This window comes from Protomyctophum parallelum (genome assembly GCF_964188405.1).
Source record: "Protomyctophum parallelum genome assembly, chromosome: 4".
Lineage (NCBI taxonomy): Eukaryota > Metazoa > Chordata > Actinopteri > Myctophiformes > Myctophidae > Protomyctophum > Protomyctophum parallelum.
Genome location: NC_139700.1, coordinates 4423926 through 4438802, shown reverse-complemented (window position 1 = coordinate 4438802; position 14877 = coordinate 4423926). Strand labels below are relative to the sequence as shown.

The window sequence follows — 14877 nt, the reverse complement described above, 5'->3', positions numbered from 1 at the left end:
TGAGCACAGTTGGAGAGACCCAAAGATTACGTCGCCCAGAGGGATAAAGTATATTACAGCTTAACCCTCAGGGCGACTTGCACTTTACTTATAGCTGCTGTAAGCTTGGGGGGGGGGGGGGGGGGGGGTTTGTCAGGTTTGTGTAATGTGACAGGTGTTAAGAATACTGTAGATCACATGCTGGCAGCAAGCCAGCATGTGATCTACAGTATTCTGTACTGTAGCTACTAGTACCATGTTCTGACACACACACACACACACACACACACACAGTAAAAGCAACATAGTAGCCGTGTTTGGCTATTTGGTCTCTAGAGGGTGACATCATCAAACCAGGAAGTTATGCAGGAACGCCTACTGAGTGGCTAAAAACTACTTTCTGGCCTTGACAGCCCATAGATCCACACAGAAAAGTCATATCTGATTGCATTAAACAATGTTAAACTCACTTTGCTTGTTGCTAATTGCCACTCGATGTGCCATTCACTTTAAGCATGCTCTATATTGATCAGTATGGGACAAAGAAACCGTTGTGTTATTGAATATGGTCATATTTGTGTCTTTGAGCTGTTTGTATCCTCTTGTCGCATATTGTTCTTTGGCCTCTTCTTGCAAATCTGTATAAAATAACGTATCTGCCGTCATTAATCTGCTGTGACTCTATAACGTGGCTCATCTCTAATGCTGTACCCCAGTAGTGAATTGTGACTTGAGACTTGAGGGCAACTGAAATGTCTTCCCCTTCGCCTCCTCCTGTTGTAGACTAAATCAAACTCGCCCTCTTTACCCTGTAATAAATCCAGCCTCCCGTGTACATTGAGCTGTTTTGATTTTGCCATAAATTAAGATTAGGCAATAGCCGCAATACATGAGCACGCAAGATGCTCCTATAGGTCAGAGGAGAGGATATAACCTCTCTGCGACATCAAACGACAAGGCAAATAAGTAGAATGTATGAGACTGGAGATCTGTTCAGGGATCAATAGCATCCGTCTTCAGTCAAGAGTTCAATCAGACTTTCCACTTGGACTGCAAACTGGACTGTTTTCAATAAAGAATAAAGCGACCATCGCTTCCAGATGTGAGAAAGCAGTATCAGACTGTGAAGCTGCAGTCTGTCCACACCTGTCCACTCTCCTGTCCAACAGCAGAGTATCCTGTCCCCATCTTCTGTCCAAGAGCCGAGTATCCTGTCCCCTCTTCTGTCCAATACCACGGGACCATGTCAGCCTCGACCTTATGTCCAATAGCAAGGGGTCCTCACTCCTAGTCATAATCCACTTTCTTCTAACTATAACCAGCCCTGTGTAATCCGGGGACAGAGTGGCAGCCATTCAGACGCACCAGCCATTCCGACTATACATGACTTCCGTGTGAATTGAAAATGGTGGACCCTGTTGTAAACAAGTGTAATGCTTTATCGTGGTGTCGTCCACAGTAGCAGTTTTTTGTAGTGGGTTGTGCTTTCGTTTTCAATCAATCAATAGGATTTGGGTTAGGGACAGGGTTAGTAGTGAAAGGCAAATGTGTAGTAGTTTTTCAGGCAATAGTCTTTAACCACAATGCCACTGATGAACTCTCTGTTTCACGACTCTTTGAAGTGCCGTTTGAACCACCTGCTGGCGTTGACGTCTAGCTTCATAAAGTCCAAGATCCAGCTATCCTTCTGGGCTGCCTCGGTAAACTCTTCAAGTGTAATCTGACCTAAAACGGGAATGATAAATATTAATATATTTATTTTTTACATGAATTGGTTCCATCAATGCAATCCCATCAATATCAAAAGGTGGTTTAGTAAAACAAACAAACTACTAACAAACAAAAGACCAGTATTAGTCTCAATACAGGAGCATGACTGCAGTTCTTTAATGCAGTGCGATAAACCAGGTGGTATACGTGATTTTAGTTTCCAGTTAGGGTTTAACTGTCTTGCACGGGGAGTCGGGACACCTTGACACAAACCCCAGTGCTGGAAATCGAACCTGGGACCTTTAGCTTCCCAGGTGGGCTCTAGTACCATTTAGCTATGGCAGCCCCTGACAGTGGAAGGAAAATAGACTCACCATCTTTGTTTCGATCTACCAGCTCAAATATTCTGTCACAGATGTCATTTGGTGACATTCCTTCTAAATTACGGTCGATCTTTTTAATCTTGCAGAGTATCTGAAACATAAGAAAATCAAGTGACATTCAGCACTTATTCAGCACTAATTATGTATCCACAGCTGTCAATTACAGCAGTGATTTTTGTACTTTGTTAGTTTGTGTCTATGGAGTTAACATTGACACACGCACGTGTGTGTGTGTGTGTGTGTGTGTGTGTGTGTGTGTGTGTGTGTGTGTGTGTGTGTGTGTGCGTGTGCGTGTGTGTGTGTGCACGTACGTGTGTTTGTGCGTGCGTGTTTTCCTGGATATACCTAAACCTCCAACACAGCTGTGGACTTACTACCATGTAATGACGGGCTCAGTTGTATTTATTTTAAGCACATATTTCACTGTATGATTGTCTTACTATATATACTATAGAAGTTTGTGCAGGAGGTGTGCATGTTGTCTTCTACTGGCAGTTTCCAGTCTCACCCTGATGATGCGTTTGACTTCGTTTCTGTCCAGTTTTCCGTTCCCATCTCGGTCGTAAATTTTAAAGGTCCACTTCAACCTTTCCTCAACCGTTCCCCTTAGAACCAGGTGGACTGCAGCAACAAATTCCATGAAGTCTATCACATTGTCCTGTAGGAATATTATCATCGTGTTAGCACTGTTGCTCAGTACAGTATTTTTACTACAACACATATATAGTTAGACAAAAAGATATGCACTACACAGAGGTTACCGCATATCTAACGATTTGCAAGATTAGCTTCAGTACCCAGGGTTTAATGGTATCAAAATGTAAGGCAGAGAGAGAGAGAGAGTGAGTGTGTGCTGTTGTAAACAGTATTGCTAGTCCTATGTATTGGAGGGGAGAAAACTATTATAATATGTTGAGTCTTATACTTATAAGCTCAGAGGGACTCCAGGAAGCCATGATGCAGTATAGTTCCATGTGCTGGAGGGGGGGAGATTATTATGATATAGCCTACTGAGTCTTATACTAATATGCTCAGAGGGACTCTAGGAAGCCATGATGATGCAGTGCTGGAGGGGGGAAGACTATTAAACTGAGTCTTATACTAATATGCTCAGAGGGACTCTAGGAAGCCATGATGCAGTATAGTTCCATGTGCTGGAGGGGGGAAGATTATTATGATATAGCCTACTGAGTCTTATACTAATATGCTCAGAGGGATTCTAGGAAGCCATGATGATGCAGTGCTGGAGGGGGGAAGACTATTAAACTGAGTCTTATACTAATAAGCTCAGAGGGACTCTAGGAAGCCATGATGCAGTATAGTTCCATGTGCTGGAGGGGGGAAGATTATTATGATATAGCCTACTGAGTCTTATACTAATATGCTCAGAGTATATCCGTTTCACCCACTATTGAACCCATGACCCACAGTTCACCAGTCTGGCCCCTGTCTGGACAACAACCCCCTTCCCCAAAGGTAGCTCCCTCAGAGGAGGGAGTTATGGCCAAATATCACAATGTGACAATATCATTATGCTTACAATATTAAGAATTCTGTTTTAAGTTAATAGTAGTGGTAAAATGTAAACTATATTTTTGGGGTAGTTAATCATTCAGTCTATCCACTATTGAGAGTATGTTCTCTCTTTAATTACAGCAGCAAGCTTAAGTCCTTGTATCAGTCTAAGTCTTTAATAGATTAGTAAAGATACTGAGATATACAGAAGGGGGCAGTAATGCAACTATTAAGGATGCAAACTGCCATAATACCCCATGAAGAAGAAAGATCAGTACATTTGTGTTCCAACGAATGGGTCTAGACTGAGACAAAAAGCCAGGCTGTCTATTCAGCCAGGCTTTATGATCCTGGCTCGCTAAATCCGCATATTTGGAGATGGCCATATTTGGAGTGTATCGCGAGGCGTGACTGACGGACTGACTGAAGTGTGACTGACATGAAATTCAGGTTTTCATGAAATGCGGGTTTTCGTAGTAAACTGCGACCTGTGGTCGCAACAATCACACTTACACGGTACACCGATTCAGTAATATCAAACTGTATGTCTCTGTCTCTGTGTATGTTTTGTACATGTACGTGTCTTACAGTAGGTATGTTGTAAAGTTTATTATGTTGGTGTTAGGTGTGAGGGATATGTTATACAATTATTTGTATGTTGGTATTCTCTCTTAAAGGTATATTCAGTGATTTCACTCAAAAAACCTTAGGTTTCGTTTTTGGCTGTGGGACCCAGCCTTTCGTCCAATCAGGATAGAGAGTCAAAAACGAAACCTAAGGTTTTTTGACCCCCAGGGGTTAACTGGGGACAGGGAGGAACTCCTTATATGGCCAGCACACTCTATAGTAGGGAGGATTATCACAACAAAACAAAAAAATAAGTGATATTTGAATTAAGTGAAATCACTGAATATAACTTTAAGTATAGCAGTAGTAATAGTAGTAGTAGCAATAGTAGTAGTAAAAGTATTCGTACCCTATTAGTATCAAAAGATTTGAAGAGAGTCTCCATGTATAAGCTCTCCTCTTCAGAAGATTGGTGGATTCCAAACATGTTCCTGAACTCGTGGAGGTGCAGATTTCCACTGGGACACTTCTTGATGAACACTGAGTACAGCGTCTGGATCTGCCTCAACTCCACTGCCTCGTCCTCATCATCCTCCTCTTCCTCTCCACCGTGGTTCTGGCCCATGATGCTAGCACAAGAAGACGCAGCCTAGATCCACTCCATCACGAATCCACTGCTGTAGTGTTCCTAACCCAGGATAAGACAGTGATTACTAGCCTGCATGCTACAGAACCATACATAGACCCCACCCACTCTAAATGCACTTCTTCTTCTCGCTTCAGTCTGATCATCAGGGTAGTAGTGATATTGGTTTTGTTTTGTTGTTTTGTTCTGTAAACAGTAAATACCGGTAGGCTACATTTCAAGCTCAGGATACCAGTTTTATCCAATCAGTAGAGAGGAAAAAGCAGTCCAACTACAGACACTTGTAACTCAAGTCTGATGTTTTGCTACAATAGTAAAAATAGAGGGGTTTCAAGTTAAAAACAACAACAAAACAACTTGAAGCACAAAGCTTCAAGGTCATCGGCCATACTGACATATATCAATCTATCACAGCTTCAAGGTCATCGGCCATACTGACGTATATCAATCTATCACGGCTTCAAGGTCATCGGCCATACTGACGTATATGAATCTATCACGGCTTCAAGGTCATCGGCCATACTGACGTATATAAATCTATCAGAGCAAAACAATAATATAACAAAAGATCACAACAAATGTTGTGAGCATCAGCTATTAAAAAAAAAAAAAAAGAGAATTTGTGGAACAATTTAGACAATTTAGAAATGATTTGTTTTTGTTTTTAAATATGTTGAACATTATGGCCTATATAGTGACATATCCACAAGGGATGCTGTTAAGCATTAAGCATTAAGAAAGTTGTTAAGCGACATTTTCATACCTTTTCCATAAAACAGCTTCAGTAGTTGTAAGACTGGACTCTATCCACATTTTGTATTCGTATGTTTCCTCCAAAGTCCATCATGGTACTTAATTGTTATCCTTGTGCCATCTTCGTTAAATTCTGGTCCAGTTTGGGCTTGTTATAAATCCAATAATTGCATGAGTCTGATCTGAAAGTTAATAAATAGCCTTTTAAATGAATGAAAAGCTTACAGAGTTTGCAAGTGTATCGATCAAGTGTCTCCCTGCAGCCTTCTCTGTAACTATCTCTGGGCAGCCTATAGGCTGTCAGCTCTAATCTGTGTGATGTAAAACGGGGACTGAATTACCAGGGAAAAGAGAGAGCCATGTTAAGACCTCCTTAACCCCTCCCTGACACCCTGTGACGCCACAACAACAATTAACCCTGAGAGTTAACCTCAAACCTATGGCAAGCCGTTTTAACATTTAATCAAACCACCCTCCTATCTGACTGTAATGTTTTAGATATCCAAAACCATGTTTCTCCTAGTCAGAACTGCATTCTTGCTAGTAGAAATTGTAATTCAGGATATCTTGAATTCAGTTCTTCCTAGTCAAAATTAACATTACTCCTATCAACAACTGACATTCTTCCTAGGAGAAACTAAGTTCTTCCTAGGAGAAATTAAGTTCTTCCTAGGAGAAATTAAGTTCTTCCTATCAACAACTGACATTACTCCTAGGAGAAATTAAGTTATTCCTAGAGAGAGAGAGAGAGAGAGAGAGAGAGAGAGAGAGAGAGAGAGAGAGAGAGAGAGAGAGAGAGAGAGAGAGAGAGAGAGCTAATTAACTGTCCCCAGATGCCCTCAGTCTAGAGTAGACTAGAGCTGCACTAAACTTTAGAAGTTAAAAAGCTTGAGCATTATACTTTCCCTAGCCCTGCTCTTGCTGCCGAGACGGCATTAGAGCTATGGACCAGACACCAGAGCTATACTTTCCCAGACTGGTTGCGGCACCATGGGTTGCATTCTAGATTGCGTCCATAATAATCCATTCCATAATCCTATATACAGTTATAAAGTTGGATCCAGCCAGGTTTGCATAGAGAACCCACTGCGACGCTCTGCTGCCGCCGTGTGGCTGAAAAAGGACATTACAACTGATAGCAAATAAATATCCCTTGTCGTCACTTCCGTTTATATTTTGACAGCAACATTGAGAGAGAGCTGCGATACTAAACAAACAACTGCTTTCCCCCTCCACAGTATCCAGCTGTTGATGTTCAAATCTACGTGTTTTTCTTAGATCGTGGACAAGCGGAGCCGAGTCGTTCCAGGGCGTTGGGAGCGAAGAATCACCTTGTTTTATTTTAAAAAGGCAAAAACAATGAAGGTGAGTATAGGGGGGTTGGGGGCTGGATTTTTGTTTTTGTCACTGTCATATAGCAGCGATAGCTGTAGAGAGACATAAAGCCATTGGCCTTTTATTGTTGTTGTCGTCGGTGATGATAATGATATAGCATTAGCAACAACTCAATTATCATAGTTGTGTAGGAATGTATAAAGGAAATGTTGGTGCATTTCAAGTATTTTAAACGGAAATCCTGATAAGGCTGTTGCCAAAAACGCACATACTGTTCCCCACTTGTCTGCCCCCCATCTTCTCAGGTGGTGATGTCTGTAAAAGTATAGCATGGGAACCTGAACATTCAGTACATGTGTTATTAATAGGAACAGACAGTTTGCATAATATCTATAGCTGTATAGTGTTATATATGTAGGTGGTGATCCTTTTCTTTATGGTATATACTAAACAATGGCAAAACAACCAGGCTACTTTATACTGTATAGTTGTTTTACATTGTCAGTGTATTGGGTAGATTGCATCTTCTTTCTGACATAATTATAGTCAATATGTGTTGGTGAAATGTGCCACAATATAGAATAAGCCTAACATAAATTAATTCTAAAGATTATAATATAGTAAGTACGACTCGTACAAGGAGGACAAGATTTAGGCTCAAATGTGGAACGATAAGGTAAATCCTTATCAAGAAAGCCTATTGTCTTGTTTCTATCGGGGTCCTTCAACAAACCGGTATTTCATTTTGTATTGACCTATTTACTTTGAATGAAACCAGTTAGCATGGGAATCTGACCCTTAAGATGAGTGATTTGTGAGTCAAGGCCTATTTTATTCATACTCCAGTTTTAGGTGATAAACGGTGGTTAGTAAAAACAGAGATGTGTTTGTGTGAGCGGTGACCACCGCGTGTAGTTTTCAGTGGTCACCTCCAAAACTGTATGAGTATGAATTGGCCTTTACTCGGGTAAGCAACGGATCAAAGAATATTTGATCAAGAGGGTCGTAGAGCGGTTGTCTAGGAATCGGAAAAAGGTTCTCGGTTCGATCCTTGGCTCTTCCTGACGGCACATGGAAGTGTCATCGATCAAGACACTGAATCCCTAACGGCTCCAGATAGGCAGGTTGGTGCCTGTCTTGGTGACGGCTGTCTCAGCCACCGCTGTGTCAATGTCGTCTCCATATATGTCTGAAGGCGTGAACGTTTAAGCACACATTGTACCGGAGCTGTGGAGGTGCTATATAAATGCATCACCCTTTACCATTTAATGTTACTCCTAAATATAGTACTACCACTACCACTACCGCAGGTCTGCAGCTGCTGCTGCTGCTAAGGTTACTAGAGGCCTATTTTAACCCATTCTGACCTGAGATCAGATTCATATACGAGGTTTCCACTGGACACACACTGGTCTGATTAACCCATTCTGACCTGAGATCAGATTAAAAAAAATGTCAGTCGTTCTTCGATTTTTCAAAAATAGCAGACCTACAAGTGCAAAGAGACAGGACATAGGGAATCTGATGTCTGAAGATGTGTGTAGAGTCAATTCACGTAATTATACTAATGATTGTATAGCTAGCACCTACCACACGGACGTAATTAGGAGTTTGTTCCTTTCTAGGTGCCTCAGTCAGAGCAGGAGCTGGGAGAGGAGGGAGGATCATCTACCGTCGACTGCAATAACCATGACAACGGTCCAGAGGAGGAGGAGGGGCAGGAAGGAGAGATCCCCCCATACCTCCGAGAGGAGCCCCCAGAAGGTAGGGTACACTCACTGACACACAGCTGCTCCTCGCACATCTCCCTGTCAGGGCTCGATGATGGTGGTGAACTGGTGATGATGATTGATTGACGCATCAGTCTTTCGTCTTTCCTGCAGAGTTCAGTGTTAATATCCACCCGGGAGATCATGCGTTCGGCCCTGTGTTAGTGTGTCTGTGGTGCACTGTGTGAGTGTGTGTCTGTCGACTAACTAATCTCACGCACGGCACTACTAGGGCGATCAGCATTTCTTGTGCACGCTGGAGCAATTCCTACATTCTCATATATTTGACGACTGTGTTGTTGTTTTTTATTTATTTATCCTATATATTAAAAATTGGCTTAAGGGAGGACCGGCCGGATGGCCGGCGAGCAGACCGGCCCGGTTAGCGGATGTCACCATGACTCAGCCATAACCATAACCAAATACACCCAAATATGGAGTGTGCTGTTTAACCTCAAGGTGTCATCATGCCAGGGCACAAACAAATCAGTCAACTCCATTATATGGTCATATAACGGACAAGGACTAACACACATTTGACATAACACAGAAAAGAAAAGAAAAACGCATGCATAAAGGCAGGACCAATGTCCGACTAGACTGAGCTCTGGACATTGCTCTTGCCTTCATGTATGTCATTTTGTTTTCTGTTCTGTGTTATGTCAAAGGTACTGTGTGTACTGTATATGTGTTGCATACAAGGCCGCTGGGTTGCAAGAGAAATTTCAGTGCCAACTGAACTGACAATAAAGTATCATATCAGATAAAGATCTCCATAGGCATAAAAGGGACAAGGACTCACAGATCCCAGATCACCCATGGTATACTATTGGCAGTCAGGATGTGACTGTGACAGGCATTTAGGCATTTAACACTCTTAACCCATTCTGACCTGAGATCAGATTCATACGAGGTTTCCGCCGGACACACACTGTGTCTGATTAACCTATTCTGACCTGAGATCAGATTCTAGAAATGTCAGTCGCTCTTCGATTTTTCAAAAATAGCAGACCTACAAGCTCGTATCGCGCCACTCGGTGGCGCGATATGAGCTTGTAGATCTGCTATTAAATAGCTAAAGCATAACATGATGCTGACACCAAAATGGGTGCCCGGCCAGAATCTAGAGCGATTTACAGTAAGCAAGAACAAAACATGGTAATAGTAATCGTCCAAAAAGAATAGTCATCAAGAATCATACATAAGCTAAGAACCTGACAGTGGAATATCTATATAATGAAACTATACATAATACACTGTATAGAGTGCTATGTCTACATCTAAATTAGTTTGTATTAATTAATTAGCCTGTAAGGTCGTCGAGGCTAGGGCAAGTTCTATGGCAAGTGATACGGGCTAAAATGGCGTCTGAAGAGGTGAGTTCTCAGACTACAGCGGAGGATTGGGAGTGAGTCTGCACTCTGCAGTTCTGATTGCAATGGGAAGTGCATTCCATACTCTATAGTTTTTGTATGGGATGTGTGGAGCGCTGTCCCAGCGTTTTTATTGAATATAATATATAATATCCATGCGTTGGCTGATCTGAGCGTGCGGGACGGTTTATATAGGGTCCGGTAAGACTTGCGAGATATGGGGGTGCTATACCTAATAGACAGGACTCTGGCGTCTGTTTGATCTGAGATATGTTATTATTAATAAGTCAATTATTAGCCAATCTTGCACAATTTAGTCTCTTGCCACGCTTTCATGGCTGTTGGTAGAAATGGTACTGCACCCCTGGCTCTGCTGAGCAAAAGCTTTCTAGTTGTGTAATGTTTTTGAGGTAAGATAATACCAGGTCCTCTTTCTCCACGCTGAGGTCAGGGCCATTCGTCTGAAATCATTGTGGCGAGCAACCCTATATCCCTCCTGGGAACAACAGGAACAACAGTGGATGATTCGAAGAATCATGTGTTTTATATGCACAGCATCATTATGTGTGCTCCTCCTTATTTTCTAGCCATTATCTGTGGCTAGAAATGTCATCACCGTCCTATGGAAACCTTGTATTGTATGTCCAAAAAAACCCCGTTGCTTTACATGTGTTTGACAAATGGATCCATTGTTATAATTAGTTAGTCACAACTTACACAAGCTCTTAATACGTTTTCATTGGTTCAATATTTACAACCGACCTTTTACCTACAGACGGAATGAACCATGTCAACTTCAACTGTACAGAGATTACACAATGCGGAGGGTGAAGGCGAGATTTATTGCAGATAGATTGATTACAGTATGGAGCTGGGATTGAGTGAATGGACAGAACTGGTGACTGATGCATGATAAACAGAATGATGAGGAGGAGACATGGTGAAGGAGCTTTGGCGTGAGCCCCCGTGGGGACGGGCCGGAGCCTCGGCTCGGATCCTGCCTGGCGAAGGCAGGGGGGCTCTTAAGCCTGCCCCCCTGGGGCCGACCTGGTGGAGCCTGCTGCTGGGCGGCGTCGGGGAGGTGGTGGGTACCTGGACGGAAGCACAAGTGAACTAGAAAAAGTGCCCTTCTGGGCACAGGTCTCCACCAGGATGAGCAGATGTGAAGAATTCCAGGCAAAGGTTTTTCCTTGGCCTCTAGGGAGTTGGCATACAAAGTTATCCACAGATCCGTGCAGTTAGAGGTAAAAACACTTTTCGGCCAGTTATAGCGCCACCTTGAGGCTGAGTTGAAATTGTTCATGTGGCATTTCGTCCTCGGCCTAGTGGGAATGTGGGTGCACAATTTCACGGAAATCACGCGATGTGTTCATGATTTGCAGCATTTTGTTTGAAACTGAGCACTCCTGTGAACTTTGGAAGCCAATCTTAACCAATCAGGATGTAGTCTGAGAAATCTGAAAGACCGGTTTCGTTGAATGGCTCTAGAGAGACTGTGTACCAATTTGCGCGATGTTTGGACAAAATCTGTAGGTGTACTGTGCAAAAACTTGTTTTGCACAAAGCGGCCTCCTGGTGGCGCTATAACAGGCCGTTCTGGAAAGTTTGGGGCAGAGGTTCATCGTTGGCATCCAGGGAGTGTGTGTGCAAAATTTGGCATCGACCGGGTTAACGGTGGCCGAGATTAGCTGCTCACGGACACACACACGGGCACACACACGGACGGACGGACACACGGACACACGGACGGACGGAGTGCAAAACATACTCTCCCCCCATGCCTTCGGCCTGGTGGAGACAATGATGGGAAGGAGAGGAGTGCTTTTAACCCATTCTGACCGGGCACCCATTTTGGTGTTAGCATCATGTTATGCTTTATCTATTGAAAAATAGTAATAGTAATAATTTTGAAAAATCGAAGAACGACTGACATTTTTTTAATCTGATCTCAGGTCAGAATGGGTTTAATCAGACCAGTGTGTGTCCAGTGGAAACCTTGTATGAATCTGATCTCAGGTCAGAATGGGTTAAAGGGGCGTGGACGAGGTAACGTTGATCTGATTGGAGCTGTTGAGTGACGCTATAGTTCCATCTCTCAGTTGAAATTACGTATATAACTAACACTTAAAATGTTAGAAATGTTTCAAAAATAGCAAAAACAGGGAAATAAGTACAAGAGAATGGCAGCTATCACGTGCGACAGTAACTTGTAACTTAAATGTTTGTAGAAGAGGCAAACTAATATTGTTTGCTATGATTGAATAATTTATTTGTCAGTGTTGTTGATTAACGTGTATTAATCTAATTATAGTAAACTAAAGCCATTATACTAAAAAAGATAAAGATCAAGGGAAAAGAGACCTTTTTACAGTGCAATAATGTTATGCATAAACAATATTAGTTTGCCTCTTCTACAAAAATAAAAGTTACTGTCGCGCGTGCCAAGCTGTCATTCTCTTGTATTGTATCGTAGTTGTATTATATATTTATTTCCCACTACGGAGTAACCTCGCAGCAGACTATCCAGCATGTATCTTCCACCTCGGAGGAAACTCTGGTAAGGCCGGCAGTGTCGCTAGGCCAATCGGAGGCAGGCGGGGCGCCGTTACCATGTCTATGCTCGGACGTAGAAAAGATATACGCACCCAAAACCCAACCCTAAAAAACCTAACATCACAGGAAACCACAGGTTAGTTTTAACCTGCCACACATGTCGGGAGTGACGGTGTTGTCGGACTAAATGCCTGTCGGACTGTTCTGTTCTAACCGACCTATGAACTATCTACAACAAGCTCACACCGCGATGCAAGCTATCTTCGCTGCTTTTGCGTGATGCTCAGCTCTGCCCAACAACGACGACAGATCGTGTCCCCCTAGGAGATCTAACCAACCCCCCCCTCCCTCCACGCCAGCTAATCTTCACTAGCAGTTACTCCAAGCTCTGTGTGGTTCAGTTCAGACAGAGCCATCACAGACGATGACTCACATAGTGGTAAACGCCAGACTCATCACTGACAATGACACATAGGCCTGTCACCATTACAAGTTGACGATTAAACCCATTCTGACCTGAGATCAGATTCATACGAGGTTTCCGCCGGACACACACTGGTCTGATAAACCCATTCTGACCTGAGATCAGATTCTAGAAATGTCAGTCGCTCTTCGATTTTTCAAAAATAGCAGACCTACAAGCTCGTATCGCGCCACTCGGTGGCGCGATATGAGCTTGTAGATCTGCTATTTTTAAATAGCTAAAGCATAACATGATGCTGACACCAAAATGGGTGCCCGGTCAGAATGGGTTAACTGTCACGCAAATGATTGCGATTATCGAATTCATTGTTAGTGGCATTGGAACATATGAATAAAGAATACTATACATATGTCTGGTTATCAAAAAGTGCACAGGGCAGATATGACAAATAACTGAAATATACAAAGAAATTAAAAACATTCATTATTTTAATACTTACATAAAAGGCGTTTAAAAGCTTGTAGATCTATTTTCAGCTTTGTATGACAAATGTTCAACATGGAAACGATTATGACAAAATAATTGCGATTGATTATTTAAAATAATTGCGATTAGGCATTTATGTAATAATCTAACAGTAGCGCGCACCATTTTCCCCACAAGGTCTCTCTCTTCAAGCTTGTGCCTAATTTATCCTTGGATACAAGATGGTGTCACTCACCGAAAATGATTTATTTCCAAAAAAAATCACGTTTCTCCTTGGAAAGATCAATTATTTGTAGGCCTATAGTGCCAAAGTATGAATTAGGCTTTGCTCTCAAAGGTCATTATGTTGTCCTTGTATCTCAACGTATTTTCTTTGTAAATCGGTGCCCTACTTTATCATCCAGAGTGTCGCACAAAAGTAATCTCATCGAGAGGCGTGTGAGCTTGTAGATCGGCTATTTTCACTATTTAAAAAAAAAAAGGTTTCAGAGCAATAATAAAAATCACACCCGTGTGAAGTGAGGGGCACTCTTATCACCATCGGAAGCTTCAAATCCTCACCTTTTCTCCATTGCCTTCAGCTTTTAGTCGGTGAACGTTTTTAACCCATTCTGACCGGGCACCCATTTTGGTGTCGGCATCATGTTATGCTTTAGCTATTGAAAAATAGCAGATCTACAAGCTCATATCGCGCCACCGAGTGGCGCGATATGAGCTTGTAGGTCTGCTATTTTTGAAAAAATCGAAGAACGACTGACATTTTTAGAATCTGATCTCAGGTCAGAATGGGTTCATCAGGACCAGTGTGTGTCCGGCGGAAACCTCGTATGAATCTGATCTCAGGTCAGAATGGGTTAACCTCTGTGTAAATAGTATCACACAGAGGTTAAAAACGTAGTATTACACGCTCTCCTGTTCCTTGTGACGTTGTTCTATTGTAGTGTTCTTGTACGTAGTATTGCTTTTACGTTAATGTTATTATTTAGTATTTCATGAGGGTCCTTATGTAACTTTTATATGGAAAGCACCTGTTTTGGTCAACTTCTGTTGTTAAATGTGCTATAAATAAATGTGACTTGACTTGACTTATCATCATACGTCATCATACATCATCTCATTCTGGCCAATCACAATTTGCGTCCGCACTTTTTGTCTTCAGTGTTTGTGTTTACATACTTTTGTCTTCAATGTTTGTTTACACAAGAGTTTAGAGTTTAGAGTTTTATTAGGATCCCCATTAGCTGGTGCATAGCAGCAGCTAATCTTCCTGGGGTCCACACAGAACATAAAAACATGACTTTCGACATGAATGACATTACAGGACATACATTACAGGACATATACAGGATAATATAAATACAATAAAATAAAATTGAAAATAAAA

At 42.1% G+C, this 14877-nt stretch overlaps 2 protein-coding genes across 3 annotated transcripts in view; one reads left to right on the top strand and one right to left on the bottom strand.

Moving 5' to 3' along the window:
* Positions 1–1585: 1585 nt before the first annotated feature.
* guca1g (guanylate cyclase activator 1g) lies at positions 1586–4779 on the bottom strand (the record flags this gene model as incomplete). Its single annotated transcript, XM_083764092.1, has 4 exons — positions 1586–1704; positions 2064–2163; positions 2581–2730; positions 4564–4779. The coding sequence occupies 4 exons, from the start codon at positions 4777–4779 to the stop codon at positions 1586–1588; spliced, it is 585 nt and encodes a 194-aa protein (XP_083620218.1).
* Positions 4780–6741: 1962 nt separating this feature from the next.
* Positions 6742–14877, top strand: part of LOC310856858 (transmembrane protein 263-A) — a 30798-nt gene continuing 22662 nt past the window's right edge. For both annotated transcript variants that reach the window (XM_083762362.1, XM_083762363.1), the window contains exons 1-2: positions 6742–6918; positions 8514–8652. In XM_083762362.1, the coding sequence (XP_083618488.1) occupies positions 6913–6918; positions 8514–8652 (145 nt within the window). In that variant the 5' untranslated portion in view covers positions 6742–6912. The remainder of the gene's footprint in view (positions 6919–8513; positions 8653–14877) is intronic.